The 24390-nt window shown below is 40.9% G+C and overlaps 1 protein-coding gene across 1 annotated transcript in view; it reads right to left on the bottom strand.

Moving 5' to 3' along the window:
- The window catches only part of LOC100703849 (carcinoembryonic antigen-related cell adhesion molecule 5-like), a 29779-nt gene extending 7086 nt beyond the window's left edge, over positions 1–22693 (bottom strand). Inside the window, exons 1-2 of the mRNA XM_025911590.1 lie at positions 22498–22693; positions 21985–22275 (exon numbers count right to left, since the gene is read on the bottom strand). Of these exons, the coding sequence (XP_025767375.1) occupies positions 21985–22275; positions 22498–22549 (343 nt within the window). The 5' untranslated portion in view covers positions 22550–22693. The remainder of the gene's footprint in view (positions 1–21984; positions 22276–22497) is intronic.
- Between the last annotated feature and the right edge of the window lie 1697 nt (positions 22694–24390).

The raw sequence follows: 24390 nt of genomic DNA, 5'->3' as shown, positions 1-24390 counted from the left end.
AGCGCCGATTTGCAGACGCTGTGCACACAGGTTCATGAGCAGAAGTCCCATTGTACCACGGCAGACCGACAAGTTTGCATGAACACGCTTTGAAGCATTACATTATGACCACTTTTCACACATGCATTCACTTTTTGTTTTTGTTATTTTTACACAGTGTTCTGAATGATGAACAATGGTCTACAGCCAATCTTGTGTATTATTATACAACTTTGGTTGTAAGATTCAGATAAGTATTTAATAAAAGCTAATATTTATATGAGAGTAAGAAAGGAAAGTATATCTTTGTGTCCACCTTTCTCTGTTAATGCCCTACCTGGCCCCCTGGGCAAAAGCTTTGCTAGATCGCCCCTGCACAGTTACCAGCTGTCAGCTACACAAAAAAAGGAGCTTGGTGTTTACAGGGAGTGCAGAATTATTAGGCAATGAGTATTTTGTCCACATCATCCTCTCATGCATGTTGTCTTACTCCAAGCTGTATAGGCTCGAAAGCCTACTACCAATTAAGCATATTAGGTGATGTGCATCTCTGTAATGAGAAGGGGTGTGGTCTAATGACATCAACACCCTATATCAGGTGTGCATAATTATTAGGCAACCTCCTTTCCTTTGGCAAAATGGGTCAAAAGAAGGACTTGACAGGCTCAGAAAAGTCAAAAATAGTGAGATATCTTGCAGAGGATGCAGCAGTCTTAAAATTGCAAAGCTTCTGAAGCGTGATCATCGAACAATCAAGCGTTTCATTCAAAATAGTCAACAGGGTCGCAAGAAGCGTGTGGAAAAACCAAGGCGCAAAATAACTGCCCATGAACTGAGAAAAGTCAAGCGTGCAGCTGCCAAGATGCCACTTGCCACCAGTTTGGCCATATTTCAGAGCTGCAGCATCACTGGAGTGCCCAAAAGCACAAGGTGTGCAATACTCAGAGACATGGCCAAGGTAAGAAAGGCTGAAAGACGACCACCACTGAACAAGACACACAAGCTGAAACGTCAAGACTGGGCCAAGAAATATCTCAAGACTGATTTTTCTAAGGTTTTATGGACTGATGAATGAGAGTGAGTCTTGATGGGCCAGATGGATGGGCCCGTGGCTGGATTGGTAAAGGGCAGAGAGCTCCAGTCCGACTCAGACGCCAGCAAGGTGGAGGTGGAGTACTGGTTTGGGCCGGTATCATCAAAGATGAGCTTGTGGGGCCTTTTCGGGTTGAGGATGGAGTCAAGCTCAACTCCCAGTGCTACTGCCAGTTTCTGGAAGACACCTTCTTCAAGCAGTGGTACAGGAAGAAGTCTGCATCCTTCAAGAAAAACATGATTTTCATGCAGGACAATGCTCCATCACACGCGTCCAAGTACTCCACAGCGTGGCTGGCAAGAAAGGGTATAAAAGAAGAAAAACTAATGACATGGCCTCCTTGTTCACCTGATCTGAACCCCATTGAGAACCTGTGGTCCATCATCAAATGTGAGATTACAAGGAGGGAAAACAGTACACCTCTCTGAACAGTGTCTGGGAGGCTGTGGTTGCTGCTGCACGCAATGTTGATGGTGAACAGATCAAAACACTGACAGAATCCATGGATGGCAGGCTTTGAGTGTCCTTGCAAAGAAAGGTGGCTATATTGGTCGCTGATTTGTTTTGGTTTGTTTTTGAATGTCAGAAATGTATATTGTGAATGTGGAGATGTTATATTGGTTTCGCTGGTAAAAATAAATAATTGAAATGGGTATATATTTGTTTTTTGTTAAGTTGCCTAATAATTATGCACAGTAATAGTCACCTGCACACACAGATATCCCCCTAAAATAGCTAAAACTAAAAACTACTTCCAAAAACTTTCAGCTTTGATATTAATGAGTTTTTGGGTTCATTGAGAACATGGTTGTTGTTCAATATAAAATTATCCTCAAAAATACAACTTGCCTAATAATTCTGCACTCCCTGTATGAGAGTAAGAAAGAAAAGTATATCTTTGTGTCCACCTTTCTCTGTTAATGCCCTACCTGGCCCCCTGGCAAAAGCTTTGCTAGATCCGCCCCTGCACAGTTACCAGCTGTCAGCTACACAAAAAAATGAGCTTGGTGTTTGTCTCTCAGAAACAGTTCATAACTTCCCTTCAACTCATTCATGTCACCTAAGGGTAAACCTGTTTCTCCATCACCTGTTCAGCTCTGATGATTCAGTAAGGATATCTGGTTTGGAACAGCCGTTTTTACAGCTGTGGCTGCAAACACCAGCTGATACTAGAAATTAAAAGCAAATGAATTCTAACAACAGCTGATCAAGCTTAAACGTGCTGCTGTTGTTTAGCGCGATAAACAAACAAGAGAGAAAAGCCGATCATTGATCAGTTTCATGACTGAAGTTTCAACAGGCGAGAGAATGACAGGGGAGGCTTCGTAACGACAGAATAAATCGTAATATTTTCTCTGAATGTGGCACGATTCCGTTTGTACGGCAACTCTACGAACTAACCATTATGAATAAAATAAAGTCCAACGTCAGTAACTTAGCGCGCACACAGCTGTATATAAACTCCCGTCGTGCTAGCTAGCACGCAGTACGATTGTAAAAAGTCAGCACAACGAAAATAAACTACACCTAAACTCTGTTTATATCTGACCCAAATAGAGTGCAGTTCATAACTTCTTACCTGAAATTCAGTTCACCTCACGCTCCTGCCTTCGCTTTCCCTGATCCATGATTGACCACCGCGTTAGCAATCGCCTGCCCGGCCTCATATGTCTCGTTGGCGGCATGTCCTTTCTGTCACACCGGTGGATAGCTGCCCTCTGTTGTAGCTCCACCACCAAACAACTCAGTTATTTTTCCACATCGACCAGCATCATCAGCCCATATAAACGAAAAATAAGTCCAGCTAAGACACAGACCCTTGCCGAGCGATCGGGCGATTAAACAAATTTTAGCCACCTCACTATCAGCCAAGCCTGGGTGGTTTTTCACGAAGGGTCGCTAGCCGCGCTAGCTAGCTAAGCTAGCGGCGCTAGCTAGCTAGCCAGCCGGCTATCAGCAACACGTAAGAGAACTGTTGCTAAATAAACTACACCTAAACTCCGTTATATCTGACCCAAATAGAGTGCAGGTCATAACTTCTTACCTGAAATTCAGTTCACCTCACGCTCCTGCCTTCGCTTTCCCTGATCCATGATTGACCACCGCGTTAGCAATCGCCTGCCCGGCCTCATATGTCTCGTTGGCGGCATGTCCTTTCTGTCACACACCGGTGGATAGCTGCCCTCTGTTGTAGCTCCACCACCAAACAACTCAGTTATTTTTTCCACATCGACCAGCATCATCGGCCCATATAAACGAAAAATAAGTCCAGCTAAGACACAGACCCTTGCCGAGCGATCGGGCGATTAAACAAATTTTAGCCACCTCACTATCAGCCAAGCCTGGGTGGTTTTTCACGAAGGGTCGCTAGCCGCGCTAGCTAGCTAAGCTAGCGGCGCTAGCTAACTAGCCAGCCGGCTATCAGCAACACGTAAGAGAACTGTTGCTAAATAAACTACACCTAAACTCGGTTTATATCTGACCCAAATAGAGTGCAGGTCATAACTTCTTACCTGAAATTCAGTTCACCTCACGCTCCTGCCTTCGCTTTCCCTGATCCACGATTGACCTCCGCGTTAGCAAACACCGGACGATCGGCGGTAGCCTCACCGCCTTGTATGTCTCGTTCGCGGCATGTCCTTTCTGTCACACACCGGTGGATAGCTGCCCTCTGTTGTAGCTCCACCACCAAACAACTCAGTTATTTTTCCACATCGACCAGCATCATCGGCCCATATAAACGAAAAATAAGTCCAGCTAAGACACAGACCCTTGCCGAGCGATCAGGCGATTAAATAAATTTTAGCCACCTCACTATCAGCCAAGCCTGGGTGGTTTTTCACGAAGGGGCGCTAGCTAGCTAAGTTAGCGGCGCTAGCTAGCTAGCCGGCTATCAGCAACACTTAGGAGAATTGTCGCTAATATGGGATGTCTTGATAAAACGAGCAGATATTTGAAGTTTACACACCTACATTCTCGCCTGAAAATATCTTAAAAGTGTATTTTGTGACCTAGAAACACGAATAAAAGACATATAAAACGAAGTGGTGTCCGCCATTGTTTAACTCGGAAGAGGGGTGCTATGAATTATGGGATATGGAGTTTTGTAACAAGCATACAGATTTTCAGCCGTACTACTCCCGGTATACCACTAGAGAGAGCCAACCCACCACAAATAAAGTCTGTTTCTATGGAAATTGGCCTAAATTTGCACTAAAATCTAAATATTTCAAAAACTATAAAAGTCATAAACACCAAAAGTGTATACCATACTAGTCCAGCTCCAGCCGCACAAAATGATCTAACATATGTAACCCTATTTTCAAAACTGTTTGGCAGAGAAGCGCGGGAAAATTTTCACTAAAATATTAATATTTAAAAAACTATAATAGTTATAAACACCAAAAGTCATAGCACACCATTCCTGATCCAGCCGCACAAAATGAGGTAACATATATGAAGCTTGTCTCAAAACTGCGGGGCGAGTTTCGCTGCAAAATTTCAGGCGGAAACTGAAGAATAATAATAATAATAATAAATCCGACGAATAGTAATATGTGTGCCTCTTGTCATAGGCACACATAATAATAATAAATCCGACGAATAGTAATATGTGTGCCTCTTTCCATAGGCACACATAACTAGAAAGCGAAAATTTCAGAAGAAATTTTATGTGTGCCTATGCCGCTGCTATTCAGTGTAGTTTGCCATTCATACAGCTACAGAGAGCAAAACTCAGAAGAGCACCCATTCTCCACCATGAACTATGGTAAAAACAAACACCGCTCACGCTTCACAGATAACAGCTTACAGTTTTGTGTAAAGATGAAGTTACTTCGTACAGCGCCGATTTGCAGACGCTGTGCACACAGGTTCATGAGCAGAAGTCCCATTGTACCACGGCAGATCCGACAATGTTTGCATGAACACGCTTTGAAGCATTACGTTATGGACCACTTTTCACACATGGTTGGTGTACCCAAACAGCCGGCTGTAGCTTTTCAACTCACAGCCCGACACACACCCAAAAACAGCCGAGAGAGCACAGACTACGCCCGAGAGGCGTGATTGCAGGTGCCGCTCAGGTGGGTCCACCTCCCCTGCAGCGGCACTGCAGACCACGCCCCGCCACACACATCAAACACGTAAAATAAATATTTATGCACTTTTGCATTCACTTTTTGTTTTTTGTTATTTTTACACAGTGTTCTGAATGATGAACAATGGTCTACAGCCAATCTTGTGTATTATTATACAAACTTTGGTTGTAAGATTCAGATAACTATTTAATAAAAGCTAAATATTTTATATGAGAGTAAGAAAGAAAAGTATATCTTTGTGTCCACCTTTCTCTGTTAATGCCCTACCTGGCCCCCTGGCAAAAGCTTTGCTAGATCCGCCCCTGCACAGTTACCAGCTGTCAGCTACACAAAAAAAGGAGCTTGGTGTATATTTGTCTGTCAGAAACAGTTCATAACTTCCCTTCAACTCATTCATGTCACCTAAGGGTAAACCTGTTTCTCCATCACCAGTTCAGCTCTGATGATTCAGTAAGGACATCTCCTGATTTCATCTTCATGCTCCAGCAAACATCAGCTGATACTAGAAATTAAAATCAAAAGAATTCTAACAACAGCTGATCAAGCTTAAACGTGCTGCTGTTGTTTAGCGCCATAAACAAACAAGAGAGAAAAGCCGATCATTGATCAGTTTCATGACTGAAGTTTCAACAGGCGAGAGAATGACAGGGGAGGCTGTCATGAAGTTCAACATCGGTAACATCGGTAACTTAGCGCGCACACAGCTGTATACAAACTCCGTAGTGCTAGCTAGCACGCAGTACGAGTTATTGTAAGTGATTGAAAAAGTCAGCACAATGAAAATAAACTACACCTAAACTCGGTTTATATCTGACCCAAATAGAGTGCAGGTCATAACTTCTTACCTGAAATTCAGTTCACCTCACGCTCCTGCCTTCGCTTTCCCTGATCCACGATTGACCTCCGCGTTAGCAAACACCGGTCGATCGGCGGTAGCCTCACCGCCTTGTATGTCTCGTTCGCGGCATGTCCTTTCTGTCACACACCAGTGGATAGCTGCCCTCTGTTGTAGCTCCACCACCAAACAACTCAGTTATTTTTTCCACATCGACCAGCATCATCGGCCCATATAAACGAAAAATAAGTCCAGCTAAGACACAGACCCTTGCCGAGCGATCGGGCGATTAAACAAATTTTAGCCACCTCACTATCAGCCAAGCCTGGGTGGTTTTTCACGAAGGGTCGCTAGCCGCGCTAGCTAGCTAAGCTAGCGGCGCTAGCTAGCTAGCCAGCCGGCTATCAGCAACACGTAAGAGAACTGTTGCTAAATAAACTACACCTAAACTCGGTTTATATCTGACCCAAATAGAGTGCAGGTCATAACTTCCTACCTGAAATTCAGTTCACCTCACGCTCCTGCCTTCGCTTTCCCTGATCCATGATTCTAACAACAGCTGATCAAACTTAAACGTGCTGCTGTTGTTTAGCGCGATAAACAAACAAGAGAGAAAAGCCGATCATTGATCAGTTTCATGACTGAAGTTTCAACAGGCGAGAGAATGACAGGGGAGGCTTCGTAACGACAGAATAAATCGTAATATTTTCTCTGAATGTGGCACGATTCCGTTTGTACGGCAACTCTACGAACTAACCATTATGAATAAAATAAAGTCCAACGTCAGTAACTTAGCGCGCACACAGCTGTATATAAACTCCCCTCGTGCTAGCTAGCACGCAGTACGATTGTAAAAAGTCAGCACAACGAAAATAAACTACACCTAAACTCTGTTTATATCTGACCCAAATAGAGTGCAGTTCATAACTTCTTACCTGAAATTCAGTTCACCTCACGCTCCTGCCTTCGCTTTCCCTGATCCATGATTGACCACCGCGTTAGCAATCGCCTGCCCGGCCTCATATGTCTCGTTGGCGGCATGTCCTTTCTGTCACACACCGGTGGGTAGTTGCCCTCTGTTGTAGCTCCACCACCAAACAACTCAGTTATTTTTTCCACATCCAGCTGTAACTCCGATTCTATGCGAGCATTTGCGAGAGACCAGGGAGGTGAAACGACAGAGAGAGTCCCCTCGCTATCCATTTGCAGCCAAGTGCGGCAGCTAGCTAGGTAGCCAGCTAGGTAGCCGGCTAGCTGTCAGGCAGGACCGACATAGTCAGAGCACTGTCGCTAAATATGGGATGTCTTGATAAAACAAGCAGATATTTGAAGTTTACACACCTACATTCTCGCCTGAAAATATCTTAAAAGCTTATTTTGTGACCTAGAAACACGAATAAAAGACATATAAAACGAAGTGGTGGCCGCCATTGTTCACTCTGTAGAGGCGTGCTATGAATTGTGGGATATTGAGTTTTCCACCAAGCATTACCGTAACTTTTGAATGATTTGCGCAACCTTAAAAATTCCAAGGGCTCCTGAAAGCAGCGACGCTGTGCGCACCGTTGAAATTGTCATCATTACGGTAATCCAAATAAGGGTACACAGGCTGTACCACTCCCGGCATACCACTAGAGAGAGCCAAGACACCACAAATGAAGTCTGTTTATTTGGCGCCAAAAGATGAATTGGCCTAAATTTGCACTAAAATATTAATATTTAAAAAACTATAAAAGTTATAAACACCAAAAGTCATAACATAATAGTCCAGCTCCAGCCGCACAAAATGATCTAACATATGTAACCCTAATGTCAAAACTGTTTGGCAGAGGAGCGCGGGAAAATTTTCACTAAAATATTAATATTTAAAAAACTATAAAATTCATAAACACCAAAAGTCATAGCACACCATTCCAGATCCGGCCGCACAAAATGAGGTAACATATATGAAGCTTGTCTCAAAACTGCGAGGCGAGATTCGCTGCAAAATTTCAGGCGGAAACTGGAGAATAATAATAATAACTAGAAAGCGAAAATTTCAGAAGAAATTTTATGTGTGCCTATGCCGCTGCTAATCACTGTAGTTTGCCATTCATACAGCTACAGAGAGCAAAACTCAGAAGAGCAGCCATTCTCCACCATGAACTATGGTAAAAACAAACACCGCTCACGCTTCACAGATGACAGCTTACAGTTTTGTGTAAAGATGAAGTTACTTCGTACAGCGCCGATTTGCAGACGCTGTGCACACAGGTTCATGAGCAGAAGTCCCATTGTACCATGGCAGACCCGACAATTTTTGCATGAACACGCTTTGAAGCATTACATTATGGACCACTTTTCACACATGGTTGGTTTACCCACACAGCCGGCTGTGCATTCACTTTTTGTTTTTTGTTATTTTTACACAGTGTTCTGAATGATTAAGAATGGTCTACAGCCAATCTTGTGTATTATTATACAAACTGTGGTTGTAAGATGCAGATAACTATTTAATAAAAAGCTAAATATTTTATATGAGAGTAAGAAAGAAAAGTATATCTTTGTGTCCCCCTTTCCCTGTTAATGCCCTACCTGGCCCCCTGGCAAAAGCTTTGCTAGATCCGCCCCTGCACAGTTACCAGCTGTCAGCTACACAAAAACAGGAGCTTGGTGTATATTTGTCTGTCAGAAACAGTTCATAACTTCCCTTCAACTCATTCATGTCACCTAAAGGGTAAACCTGTTTCTCCATCACCAGTTCAGCTCTGATGATTCAGTAAGGACATCTCCTGGTTTGGACCAGCCGCTTCTACAGCTGTGCCCCAGCAAACATCAGCTGATACTAAGATAAGATAAGATAACCTTTATTAGTCCCACATGTGGGAAATTTGTTTTGTCACAGCAGGAAGTGGACAGTGCAAAAGTTATGAAGCAAAAATTAGAATAAAATAAAATAAGAATAAATACAGTACACAACTGTACAGAATAGAATAAAATAAAATACTATATACAGTAGAATAAAATAGAATAAAATATACAATAAGATAAAAATAGAATACAAATGCTATATACAACTGAGTAAAAAATACAACGATGCCAGGAAGATTATTGCACTTAGTGTTATTGCACATGTGTGTGTTTGATCAGTTAAAGTCTTTGTTGTGGAGTCTGACAGCAGTGGGGAGGAAAGACCTGCGAAATCTCTCCATCCCACACCGTGGGTGCCGCAGTCTCCCACTGAAGGAGCTGCTAGAAATTAAAATCAAATGAATTCTAACAACAGCTGATCAAGCTTAAACGTGCTGCTGTTCTTTAGCGCGATAAACAAGAGCGAAAAGCCGATCGTTGATCAGTTTCATGAGTGAAGTTGCAACTGGCGAGAGAATGACAGGGGAGGCTTCGTAACGACAGAATAAATCGTAATGTTTTCTCTGAATGTGGGACGATTCCGTTTGTACGGCAACTCTGACGAACCAACCCTTATGAATATAATAAAGTTCAACATCAGTAACTTACCGCGCACACAGCTGTCGTGCTAGCTAGCATGCAGTACGATTGTAAAAGGTCAGCACAACGAAAATAAACTACACCTAAACTCTGTTTATATCTGACCCAAATAGAGTGCAGTTCATAACTTCTTACCTGAAATTCAGTTCACCCCTCAGCTCCTGCCTTCGCTTTCCCTGATCCACGATTGACCTCCAGGTTAGCAACCACCTTCGCTTTCCCTGATCCACGATTGACCTCCAGGTTAGCAACCACCGGTCGATCGGCGGTGGCCTGCCCCACCTCCTATGTGTGGTTCGCGGCATGTCCTTTCTGTCACACACCGGTGGATAGCTGCCCTCTGTTGTAGCTCCGGCTAGCTCCACCACCAAACAACTCAGTTATTTTTTCCACATCGACCACCATCATCGGCCCATATAAGCGAAAAATGAGTCCAGCTAAAACACAGACTTGGCGAGCGATCGGGTGTTGCAACAAATTTTAGCCGCGTCACTATAAGCCCAGCCTGGGTGCTTTGAGGGTCGCTAGCAGCGCTAGCTAGCTATGCTAGCGGCGCTATGCTAGCCGGCTGGCTATCAGCAACACATAAGACAACTCTTGCTAATATGGGATGTCTTGATAAAACGAGCAGATATTTGAAGTTTACACACCTATATTCTCGCCTGAAAATGTCTTAAAAGTTTAGTTTGTGACCTAGAAACACGAATAAAAGACATAGAAAACGAAGTGGTGGCCGCCATTGTTTGACTCGGTAGAGGCCTCTGTAGAGGCGTGCTATGAATTGTGGGATATGGAGTTTTGGGCCAAGGATAGATCTTTTCGCCTGTACTACTCCGGGTATACCACTAGAGAGAGCCAAGACACCACAAATGAAGTCTGTTTCTATGGCGCCAAAAGTAGAATCTTTCTAAATTTGCACTAAAATATTAATATTTAAAAAACTATAAAAGTCATGAACACCAAAAGTCGTACCATAGTAGTCCAGCTCCAGCCGCACAAAATGATCTAACATATGTAACCCTATTGTCAAAACTGTTTGGCAGAGGAGCGCGGGAAAATTTTCACTAAAATATTAATATTTCAAAAACTATAATAGTCATAAACACCAAAAGTCATAGCACACCATTCCAGATCCAGCCGCACAAAATGAGGTAACATATATGAAGCTTGTCTGAAAACTGCGGGGCGAGATTCGCTGCAAAATTTCAGGCGGAAACTGAAGAATAATAATAACTAGAAAAATTTGCATTTCCTGCGAAAATGCAGTGTGGATGCTTTAAAGCTGAAGCTGTCTGCTGAAACTAGCTGAAATAGCTGAAAAGTTGCAGAAATTGTAAAAACTTTGCAGAAGCAAAGGAACTTTGCTAAAATGTAGTAACTTAGCAGAACTGCAATATCTTAGAGGAAACATAATACTTGGCAGAAATACAATAGCATAGCAGAACTTTGCAGAAATATTGTAATTTACCAGAAACATGATATCTTCTCAAAAATACAAGAATTTAGGAGAAATAGTATAAGATAACAGAAAGAATATATTTAGCCAAAAATGCTTAAACATTACAGAAACACTATGATTTACAAAAATAGTACAACATAGCAGAAATACTGTGATTTACCAGAGACACTGTGATGAACTATGAATATTGTAATTTTAAATGAATACTATGTTTTAGCACAAATACTGTAATTTGACAGAAATACTATCATTTGGCAGAAATACTATGTTTCAGCAGAAATACTCTGGTTTAGCACAAATATTAAAACATAGCAGAAAGACCTCCAAAAGTTGAATCTGTTCATCTGGACGTAGCGTTTTGTGGGAGAAACGTATCGTCACTCATCCAAGTGACTTCTTCAGTCTCAGCTGACTGCAGGTTTCCCCAAACCTTATAAACAGGACATTTGCATAATGACTGAAACCAGCCCACTGAAGGAACAATGGGCTGTGAGGTCAGTTCCTTAATCATAATTATGCAAATTCCCATGACCATTGATCAACAATCACTGACCAAAACCCACTGATCAAAGAACACTGATCAATGGCCATGAGTCCCATTCACAGAGAGTTGGGGAATGGCTGCAATCACAGCATTGTAAGATGGCGAAAGATGTACCCTTAGGCCCCCTCCTCGATTCAGAGATGGTCTTTCCCTTTTCACGTAAATGGCCTCCTTGACTCCGCGCTCAAACCAGCGTTCTTCCCTGTCCAGGATGTGTACATCCTCATCCTTGAAAGAGTGTCCACTGGCCTGTAGGTGTAAATAAACTGCAGAGTCCTGGCCTGATGAGGTAGCTCTTCTGTGTTGTGCCATCCGCTTCGCCAGAGGTTGTTTGGTTTCCCCGATGTATAAATCCTGGCAATCCTCCTGGCACTTAACAGCGTACACTATGTTACTCTGTTTGTGTCGGGGGACCCGATCCTTGGGGTGGACCAGTTTTTGGCACAGCGTGTTTTGGGGTTTAAAAGCCACAGAGACCCGGTGTTTCGAAAAAATGCGTCTCAACTGCTCCGATAGTCCTGACACATATGGGATCACTACAGGTTTTCGCCTGGGCAGCGGTTGTCCTTCTCTCCTGGATCGGCTGGAGCTTTCTTTGGGTGTCTTTCCAGCTTTGACAAAAGTCCAGCTGGGATAGCCACATTTACTCAGGGCCTTCTTGATGTGCTGTTCTTCTGCCTCCCTGGCCGCTGTGTCTGTGGGGATGGTGTTCGCTCTGTGTTGTAGCGTCCTGATGACACCCAGTTTGTGCTCCAGTGGATGATGAGAGTCAAACCTTAGATACTGATCCGTATGTGTAGGTAGCAGAAATACAATTATATAGCAGAAATGCTATATTTAGAAAGAAAAATATAATATAGTAGAAATACTATGATTTAGCAGAAATACTGTAATCAGCACATATACTGTAACATGACAGAAATTCCTCCACTTAGTAGTAATACTATAACATAACACAAATGTTGATTTGGCACAAAAACCATAATTTGGCTAAATACTATGATTTAGCAGAAATACTATGATTGAGCAGAAGTACTAAGATGTAGTAAAAGTACTTTGATTTAACAGAAATACAATTATGGAGGAGTAATACTTTAAAATGGGAGAAATATTGATACACACACACATACACAGAGCCTAAAGGGAACAGTATTTGTGCCATGGAGTGTTAACAAGAATCTGAGGTCCATATTAGAAAAGCTGCTAAAATCATAAAAGTTTGCAGAATGGTAATAAATGATGAATATGAATTAGTGGTCTGTGATAGTGTATTAATTTGTAGGGAAAAAAAACATGTTGCCCAAGGTGAAATTGAACCCATGACCTTTGGGTTGCAGACCTGTGTCATTACCAACTGCGCCACTGGGAAAGAGAGCGAGTACCTGGAAAACAGGGTGATGAGCAGTCAGAATTAGATTGCGGTGAGAGGCGAAAAACGCCGTTTTTTGGAGTTACAAAACGTTGTGTAACTCAAAAACTAGGTGGACTAGAAGCATAATTCTTGTACTGGGTGAATCAGCGGACTTTGGTGTACTTTGACTGTGATTTGCATTGCTCTTTGTACATCTGTCGCTGAGATATGACGAGAGAAGAAAGGGCAGACCTCAGATATGATTGGTTGGCTGGGAAGCCGTGCCGGCCCTGATATGTAAATTTTATATGTCTCAGTCCTCACAGAGGATTAGCTGCCTGGGGACCTGGCAGAAATATATAGAAATACTATGATTAAGCATAAATACTACATTTAGTAGAAATACTATGTTTTAGCACAAATACTATAAAATGGCAGAAATACTATAATTAAGCAGAAATACTATATTAAGTACAAATCCTTTAAAAAGCAAAAAAACTGTAATATGATTTGGTAGAAAAACTATAATTAATCAAAAATACTATATTTGGCAGAAATACTATGTTTTTAGCAGAGATACTATATTTAGCACAAATCTTATCAAATAGCAGAAATAATATGATTTAGCAGAAATGCTGTATTAAGCACAAAGCCCATAAAATAGCAGAAATAGTATGATTTAGCAGAAATGCTGTATTAAGCACAAAGCCCATAAAATAGCAGAAATAGTATGATTTAGCACAAATACTGAAAAGCAGCAGAAATGCTATGACTTAGCACAATGGTAATAACTTAAATAGAAAAATCGGAAAAGCAAAATGGACAGCTGAAAAAATCCTGAACATGCTAAGGGTCCCTCAAATGTACTTGTTAAATGAAAAAAAATCAGCAAAAATCAAGTATAACAGTCACACAATCACAAATATGGACACCTATGGAAACACACATGTACAGAGAGACACACAGGATCAAATTCAGTCAACCAGTCTAAATATATTGAATTTAAATCTTACAATGAGATCATCCCATAAAAAGGCTTTCTCTCTCTCTCTCTCTCGCTCTCTGTCACACACACACACACACACACACACACACACAGACACACGCACGCACGCACACACACACACACACACACACACACAGGGAGAGAGAAGTAAGTTTCTAGCTCAGTCAAGCAGCCTGGGAGCTGCTGAATTTGAATCCACCAATCAGAGAGCCTGTGCACTTTTTCCCGCCAAAACAGGTGCACGCAGCACAGAGAGACACAGGATTTTTGCAGTCTATTTCTCATAATGACGACTCCCCTCAAACAAATGACCATAATTTCCTAACCGTAGGGGCTAGAACGGTCATTCTTACACCATTTTGTTCAGAAGAGATGTGGGAATCTTAAAGTGTTGACAATTTATCATTAAAATATGAATTATTAAAGATATTTGACTTCTAATGCACCATAACTGAGTAGAGCAAAGCAAAAACTGCCTTGACTTGCCCTCAAACAACGCTTTCTAACTCTAAATCTATTTGGAGTATCAATATCATTCTTTCACCGTAAGAGACAGCAGGCTTTGGTGAACAGTCATGGAAATTTTCAGGTCTCTGTGGAAATCCATCAAAAAGATATGACGAGAGAAAAAAGTGGTTCATTTCCAGAGTTTGAAATCTGAAGAAATCTGAGCGAAGGACGAATTTCCTACCCTCAAACAAGTGTAACTCATCTCAGAACGGTAATAGGTGAGAAAGAAATTCTTGAATTGTGAGCGTCAGGAGTGTCTGAAGATATACTGGGACAAGCCTCATGTTTTAACTTCGCTTCGTTAAGGAGATATGACAATTCGAATATGCCTCTCATTACAGAAATCAAGCGGTGATTTTGAACAAACTCTCCATTGACTTTCTATGGAGAGTTTTCAGACTTTGTGTTGGTCTGAGGAGATTTGCCAAAATTCTATAAAACCCACAACAATGATAGTGACATTTTCTGAAAGCCAGCAAAAATACCTACGTTTTGATGTATAATTTGTGGGGGTTGAGTGGAAATTGAGCGAGTAGCAAGAAGTTGTTCGGACATGAAGTGAAAATTGCAAAAGGTACAGTGGCTCACTTAGAACCAACTGCATAGCAACCATAACAACGCATGTATTTTGTGAAAAATCACAAAAATGAAACTCAAAACTTAAAGAGGGACAATATGAAAATGGTAACAGATATGAAAAAGCTGAATCATTCATGAATAGCCCAATAATTTGTGAACATTTCAAAGTTTGAATGGTTGTTCTAGGTGAAAGTAGGACAAAGTAGTTAAGTTTCAAAAACAAGCAAGTTTTAGCAGAATTTTGGAAGTTTTCCATTCATTTCAATGGGACAAAAAAAAGCATAAAAAGCATAATATTTTAAAAAGTATAAGAGCAAAAAATACCATAAGTCATTGCGCACATTAGCAGAAATAGCAGAATAGTTTAAAATTTGAACGGTGAAAATCGGCTGAAAATTGTGGAAGTAGTTAAGTGCCAAAAAAAGTACAAAAAGTGGCAACTAGAATAATAAAGTAGGATAATAATAAAGAATAAAGAGAAACAGGAACTCAATAGTGTGGATGCATAAAGCATCCACACAATAAATCCGAGGAATAGTAATATGTGTGCCTCTTGGCATAGGCACACATAATAACTAGAAAGCGAAAATTTCAGAAGAAATTTTAAGTGTGCCTATGCCGCTGCTAATCAGTGTAGTTTGCCATTCATACGGCTGCTTAGGGCAAAACTCAGAAGAGCAGCCATTCTCCACCATGAACTATGGTAAAAACAAACACCGCTCACGCTTCACAGATAACAGGTTACAGTTTTGTGTAAAGATGAAGTTACTTCGTACAGCGCCGATTTACAGACGCTGTGCACACAGGTTCATGAGCAGAAGTCCCATTGTACCACGGCAGATCCGACAATGTTTGCATGAACACGCTTTGAAGCATTACGTTATGGACCACTTTTCACACATGGTTGGTTTACCCAAACAGCCGGCTGTAGCTTTTCAACTCACAGCCCGACACACACCAAAAAAACAGCCGAGAGAGCACAGACAACGCCCGAGAGGCGTGATTGCAGATGCCGCTCAGGTGGGTCCACTTCCCCTGCAGCGGCACTGCAGACCACGCCCTGCCACACACATCAAACACGTAAAATAAATATTTATGCACTTTCGCATTCACTTTTTGTTTTTTGTTATTTTTACACAGTGTTCTGAATGATTAACAATGGTCTACAGCCAGTCTTGTGTATTATTATACAAACTTTGGTTGTAAGATTCAGATAACTATTTAATAAAAGCTAAGTATTTTATATGAGAGTAAGAAATCAAAGTATAACTTTGTGTCCACCTTTCCCTGTTAATGCCCTACCTGGCCCCCTGGCAAAAGCTTTGCTAGATCCGCCCCTGCACAGTTACCAGCTGTCAGCTACACACAAACAGGAGCTTGGTGTTTATTTGTCTCTCAGAAACAGTTCATAACTTCCCTTCAACTCATTCATGTCACCTAAAAGGTAAACCTGTTTCTCCATCACCAGTTCAGCTCTGATGATTCAGTAAGGACATCTCTTGGTTTGGACCAGCCGCTTCTACAGCTGTGGCTCCAGCAAACATCAGCTGATACTAGAAATTAAAATCAAATGAATTCTAACAACAGCTGATCAAGCTTAAACGTGCTGCTGTTGTTTAGCGCAATAAACAAGAGCGAAAAGCTGATCGTTGATCAGTTTCACGATTGAAGTTGCAACAGGCGAGAGAATCACACGGGAGGCTTCGTAACGACAGAATAAATCGTAATATTTTCTCTGAATGTGGGACAATTCCCTTTGTACGGCAACTCTATGAACTAACCCTTGTAAATAAAATAAAGTTCAACGTCAGTAACTTAGCGCGCACACAGGTCAGCACAACGAAAATAAACTACACCTAAACTCGGTTTATATCTGACCCAAATTGAGTGCAATTCATAACTTCTTACCTGAAATTCATTTCACCTCACGCTCCTGCCTTAGGTTTCCCTGATCCACGATCTACCACCGGTCGATCGGCGGTCGCCTCGCCTCCTCGTATGTCTCGTTCCCCGCATGTTCTTTCTGACACACACCGGTGGATAGCTGCTCTCGGTTGTAGCTCCGCGTTAGCCAAGACCAAACAACTCAATTATTTTTTCCGCATCGACCAGCATCATCGGCCCATATAAACGAAAAATAAGTCCACCTAAGACACAGACTGTTGGCGAGCGATCGGGTGATGGTCAGCGGTCTCACTGAAGGCAAGCCCGGGTGCTCGAAGGGTCGCTAGCGGCGCTAGCTAGTTAGCCGGCTAGCAGCAACATCGTCAGAACACTGTTGCTAATATGGGATGTTTTGACAAAATGAGCAGATATGTGAAGTTTACACACCTACATTCTCGCCTGAAAATATCTTAAAAGTTTATTTTGTGACCTAGAAACACTAATAAAAAGACATTTAAAACGAAGACGTGTCCGCCATTGTTTAACTCGGCAGAGGTGTGCTATGAAAAGCATTGCGGTTACCGTAACTATTCAATGGTTCGCGCAACCTTAAAACTTCCAATGGTTCCTGAAAGCAGCGAGGCTGTGCGCGCCATTGATATTGTCGTCATTACGGTATCCAAATAAGGGTAGACAGGATGTACCACTCCCGGCATACCACTAGAGAGAGCCAACACACCACAAATGAAGTTTGAAATTTGTTTCAGTGGGACCAAAAGATGGAGCCAACACACCACAAATGAAGTCTGTTTCTATGGCGCCAAAAGAAGAATCTTTCTAAATTTGCAGTAAAATATTAATATTTAAAAAACTATAAAAGTCATGAACACCAAAAGTCGTACCATACTAGTCCAGCTCCAGCCGCACAAAATGATCTAACATATGTAACCCTATTGTCAAAACTGTTCGGCAGAGGAGCGCGGAAAAATTTTCACTAAAATATTAATATTTAAAAAACTATAATAGTCATAAACACCAAAAGTCATAGCACACCATTCCAGATCCAGCCGCACAAAATGAGGTAACATATATGAAGTTTGTCTCAAAACTGCGGGGCGAGTTTCGCTGCAAAATTTCAGGCGGAAACTGAAGAATAATAATAATAAATCCGAGGAATAGTAATAAGTGTGCCTCTTGGCATAGGCACACTTAATAATAAATCCGACGAATAGTAATATGTGTGCCTCTTGTCATAGGCACACATAATAACTAGAAAGCGAAAATTTCAGAAGAAATTTTATGTGTGCCTATGCCGCTGCTAATCACTGTAGTTTGCCATTCATACAGCTACAGAGAGCAAAACTCAGAAGAGCAGCCATTCTCCACCATGAACTATGGTAAAAACAAACACCGCTCACGCTTCACAGATGACAGCTTACAGTTTTGTGTAAAGATGAAGTTACTTTGTACAGCGCCGATTTGCAGACGCTGTGCACACAGGTTCATGAGCAGAAGTCCCATTGTACCACGGCAGACCCGACAATGTTTGCATGAACACGCTTTGAAGCATTACATTATGGACCACTTTTCACACATGCATTCACTTTTTGTTTTTTGTTATTTTTACACAGTGTTCTGAATGATTAAGAATGGTCTACAGCCAATCTTGTGTATTATTATACAAACTGTGGTTGTAAGATGCAGATAACTATTTAATAAAAAGCTAAATATTTTATATGAGAGTAAGAAAGAAAAGTATATCTTTGTGTCCCCCTTTCCCTGTTAATGCCCTACCTGGCCCCCTGGCAAAAGCTTTGCTAGATCCGCCCCTGCACAGTTACCAGCTGTCAGCTACACAAAAACAGGAGCTTGGTGTATATTTGTCTGTCAGAAACAGTTCATAACTTCCCTTCAACTCATTCATGTCACCTAAAGGGTAAACCTGTTTCTCCATCACCAGTTCAGCTCTGATGATTCAGTAAGGACATCTCCTGGTTTGGACCAGCCGCTTCTACAGCTGTGCCCCAGCAAACATCAGCTGATACTAAGATAAGATAAGATAACCTTTATTAGTCCCACATGTGGGAAATTTGTTTTGTCACAGCAGGAAGTGGACAGTGCAAAAGTTATGAAGCAAAAATTAGAATAAAATAAAATAAGAATAAATACAGTACACAACTGTACAGAATAGAATAAAATAAAATACTATATACAGTAGAATAAAATAGAATAAAATATACAATAAGATAAAAATAGAATACAAATGCTATATACAACTGAGTAAAAAATACAACGATGCCAGGAAGATTATTGCACTTAGTGTTATTGCACATGTGTGTGTTTGATCAGTTAAAGTCTTTGTTGTGGAGTCTGACAGCAGTGGGGAGGAAAGACCTGCGAAATCTCTCCATCCCACACCGTGGGTGCCGCAGTCTCCCACTGAAGGAGCTGCTAGAAATTAAAATCAAATGAATTCTAACAACAGCTGATCAAGCTTAAACGTGCTGCTGTTCTTTAGCGCGATAAACAAGAGCGAAAAGCCGATCGTTGATCAGTTTCATGAGTGAAGTTGCAACTGGCGAGAGAATGACAGGGGAGGCTTCGTAACGACAGAATAAATCGTAATGTTTTCTCTGAATGTGGGACGATTCCGTTTGTACGGCAACTCTGACGAACCAACCCTTATGAATATAATAAAGTTCAACATCAGTAACTTACCGCGCACACAGCTGTCGTGCTAGCTAGCATGCAGTACGATTGTAAAAGGTCAGCACAACGAAAATAAACTACACCTAAACTCTGTTTATATCTGACCCAAATAGAGTGCAGTTCATAACTTCTTACCTGAAATTCAGTTCACCCCTCAGCTCCTGCCTTCGCTTTCCCTGATCCACGATTGACCTCCAGGTTAGCAACCACCTTCGCTTTCCCTGATCCACGATTGACCTCCAGGTTAGCAACCACCGGTCGATCGGCGGTGGCCTGCCCCACCTCCTATGTGTGGTTCGCGGGATGTCCTTTCTGTCACACACCGGTGGATAGCTGCCCTCTGTTGTAGCTCCGGCTAGCTCCACCACCAAACAACTCAGTTATTTTTTCCACATCGACCACCATCATCGGCCCATATAAGCGAAAAATGAGTCCAGCTAAAACACAGACTTGGCGAGCGATCGGGTGTTGCAACAAATTTTAGCCGCGTCACTATAAGCCCAGCCTGGGTGCTTTGAGGGTCGCTAGCAGCGCTAGCTAGCTATGCTAGCGGCGCTATGCTAGCGGCGCTATGCTAGCCGGCTGGCTATCAGCAACACATAAGACAACTCTTGCTAATATGGGATGTCTTGATAAAACGAGCAGATATTTGAAGTTTACACACCTATATTCTCGCCTGAAAATGTCTTAAAAGTTTAGTTTGTGACCTAGAAACACGAATAAAAGACATAGAAAACGAAGTGGTGGCCGCCATTGTTTGACTCGGTAGAGGCCTCTGTAGAGGCGTGCTATGAATTGTGGGATATGGAGTTTTGGGCCAAGGATAGATCTTTTCGCCTGTACTACTCCGGGTATACCACTAGAGAGAGCCAAGACACCACAAATGAAGTCTGTTTCTATGGCGCCAAAAGTAGAATCTTTCTAAATTTGCACTAAAATATTAATATTTAAAAAACTATAAAAGTCATGAACACCAAAAGTCGTACCATAGTAGTCCAGCTCCAGCCGCACAAAATGATCTAACATATGTAACCCTATTGTCAAAACTGTTTGGCAGAGGAGCGCGGGAAAATTTTCACTAAAATATTAATATTTCAAAAACTATAATAGTCATAAACACCAAAAGTCATAGCACACCATTCCAGATCCAGCCGCACAAAATGAGGTAACATATATGAAGCTTGTCTGAAAACTGCGGGGCGAGATTCGCTGCAAAATTTCAGGCGGAAACTGAAGAATAATAATAATAAATCCGAGGAATAGTAATATGTGTGCCTCTTGGCATAGGCACACATAATAATAAATCCGACGAATAGTAATATGTGTGCCTCTTTCCATAGGCACACATAATAATAAATCCGACGAATAGTAATATGTGTGCCTCTTGGCATAGGCACACATAATAATAATATTTTATTGTTATTATTATTGTTTGGTTGTAATATGTAATAATTTGGAACTGGATGAGGGTTTACTTTCTTTTCCACAAATATATAGTGCAGGCAATGTAATTTTTAATGTGAGCTGCAATTGTAGAAAACCAAGATCAATATTTTTTGGTTTTGCTTTAGCAATATCAGTGTTATTTTAATTTATTTATAGTGTAACGTTGTTCTTTTTTTCAGATAAATATATCTACAATGTGATTGTGTCCCTGTATTCCTTCAGACTACAAATGAGTATCCACAGCAGGGAAAAGGTCATCAAGTCGCCTGCATTTCCAAACTTCTCAGAATCTATCATGCTAACACCAAGCTGTCTAGAAAGACCCAGGGTAATACTCAATGCTGAATGTAGGCAAAGTCCAACCACGTGACTAATCCCTGGTTTGCAACAAGTTAAACAAGGCGAGTTTAACAGACTTCTAGCACAGAGTAACTGCTCTCTGCTTATATCGTATAATTGGTGGCACTAAAGCATTTCTCTGAAGTTCCTGTTGGGCTTGTGGGACTGAGCATAATAGTAACCCAAATGTAAAGCAGAAGTAGTGTAAATAAATGTTTGTTTGTTTGTTTTTCACCATGTCATTGGCTTTGAAATAGACTGTGAGGATGGATCTTTAGTCAAGATCAGAATATCTCAAATATGCTACAATAAGACATGCAACACATTTTCTTGTTAGTGATCTTAAAAGGAAAAAAAAATAAATACACACATTTCCCCTCTACCCCACAGTGATCTTTATCCAACTAAATTATTTAGGAGTAAATTTACCAGTTACGGACAGTCAGTTGTGAAGTCATGTGAGTTGTTTCTCTCTTGAACATAATGCAACTAAGTGACACTAACGATGCTTCTTTTCATAGATTATAACACAATTAATTAATAAATAATACTAATAATACTAATAATGATAATAATAATGCAGAAATCAGTATAATGTAGGAAATAAAATCTCCTTGAATTCTGTGCCAGTGATTAAACAAAGAAATGAGAAAGATCTTACCTTCAACTAAAAGTGTTAATTGAGAAAAAGATCCATCCACTAGGTTCTCCAGTACGTAGCTTCCAGAGTCTTTCAGTGTTACTGGGTTTATGGTCAGTGATGAAGTATTTGTGTTAAGTGTTACTCTGTCTTCCCAGGTGCTGGATATGTCATATGTTTCGTTTAGTGTTATCACAATCAGGCGGCCGTTGAATAGCCATCCGCCTGATGTGACATTGCTGCTGAGTGTAACACTGCTTCCCACTGCGACGGGGTTCTTAGACGCATATATAGTCTGGCTGTGTGCCAGATCTAGAAACAGAGAGCAAGTAAAATAATCAGTCACCAATTAGTTGTCATCCACACACTAGGACAGAAGTACTAAAAAGTTATTAAAATACTGATAAATATTGAAGTAGCATATTTAAAACATGTTGCAACATTTCTAATACTAGGATCCATAAATTGTCAAATTCTCTATCCCTGAAGTCATTTCAATAATATGAACTTTACTTTATATTCATTCATTTTTACCTGTAAAAGTCAGTGTGGCCAAGAACAGGATGAACACCACTGGAGACTCCATTAAGCTCCTTGGTATCCTCTCACTAACTTTGAATCTGGCTGTGATGAATAATCCGGTGATATTCTCTGCTTCCTGCCTTCACATCAGTCAATATATGCTGTATAACACTGCAGTTCCCTGTGTTCATGATGCAAATGCCTTCCCCTAGATCAACATCATCATGCCACCTCACAGTCATGGCCACACCTTGTTTTGCCCTGGTATATTGATGTTTTACAGGTGCACACCTGTGAGTGTCCTTTTACTGTATGCTGTTGTTCTGTAACTTTTTCCAACAACAGAATCACGTGGAGCTCTTTTATAATTTTACCAAGAATCCAAACCAAAACCAAATCTTTGAAATCATGGTCTCTAGTATTCTTATAAGAAAGACGAATCATGACACTTTTTCCTACAATAAAGATTGAAAACACAGAAAAACTGGAGAAAGGAAAAGCATATTTTGGGGTTTAGGGTATGTAGATTTAGGTGAAATGATCCATCCTCAATGACTTGCACCCAGAATATCAAAACTTAAAGAATTAATAGACAATGGACCATTTGAATAACATTTGGTGTTGAGACTGTCAGCATTAAATGGATTTTAACAGACAATAACCCCACAGTATGGTGATAAGCCATGGAAACTGCAAACAAAGACCACAGTACATGTAAAGGCAATGCAAACACTTTTGTGCTGTGATATTTGAATGAAGGTGGGGAAATACATGCACTTCGTGTGATCTTATTTTTGCATTTGAGTCATGTGATGGGAGTTGTGAACTATTTCTTGTTCACATAACATGGTTTTCTTGCTGATGATAAACATGCAGAATTTACTGTTGTTTTTCTTAGAAGTGAACATAGTATAGCAAAAAGACAAAAATGTGTGACAACAGTAAAATACACTTAGAAGTATATATTTTTTATATTTAGTAGTTCTCTCCTAAATACACATTTTTTAAAAATAATTGATTGACTTTTTTGTTGCTTTTCTAACATTTGGAGTTTTAGGACATAAAAATGGAAGGATACATAATGATACAAATGTGCTTGTGCGAATGGGGGTGAATGCGCAAGTTATGTAAAGTGCTTTGAGTGCTCAGAAGAGTAGAAAAGCGCTATATAAGAACCAGTCCATTTACCATTTAAGTTTCCAAGTTTTTCATAAAAGTCATAGTCTCCAATGTAAAGGATGATTGAGAAGTAAATGTTACATAGTGGGTATCAAAATTATTGCTAATGTTAATAATCTTGCTATCGGAATTTCTGCTGTTAACTGATTCATACCCAAATGTACTTGGCAAAAAAAATTAAACCCTTAAGAAACAAGGTTACAGTCACCAGTTGAGATCACGTCCTCATTTAGTTTGACAGTATTTCTAGTAGATAATGGTAGATGGCATGCGAATGAACTGTGACTGCAGTCTTGGGAAGGCCTCAACGGAGACTGAATGCAGCTCCTGGGGAGCACAAATCCCCCTGTACTAATGAGAGGTGAATTGAAAACATCTATACAGATATGGATGGGTACTGTAACTGATGGATGCCACATAGTTTGATTGAAATGAAAATTATTAACCTATAAAGGGATGAATTCAAAGACACCTCCAAAAGTCAATTTGTACGGCCAATCCATTTTGCTGAGATTTCATCCTGATACGTAAAAGGCAGTCGGGCTGTTGTATAGCCTGTAGTGGTGTGTCGCTCCATGGATATGCCAACCTAGACTATCACTAAACGAACACCAAATGACCAAGTCATACTGTCCAATGCTACAGGCAGCATCTCCACAGCATCTCCAGACCCTTTCGAGTCTGTCATGTGGTCAGGGTAACACTGCTCTCATCTATGACAAGCAC

Source organism: Oreochromis niloticus, linkage group LG11 (assembly GCF_001858045.2).
Source record: "Oreochromis niloticus isolate F11D_XX linkage group LG11, O_niloticus_UMD_NMBU, whole genome shotgun sequence".
Taxonomy (NCBI): domain Eukaryota; kingdom Metazoa; phylum Chordata; class Actinopteri; order Cichliformes; family Cichlidae; genus Oreochromis; species Oreochromis niloticus.
Note: the sequence above shows the minus strand (reverse complement) of the source record. Positions and strands in the feature narration are given on the sequence as shown.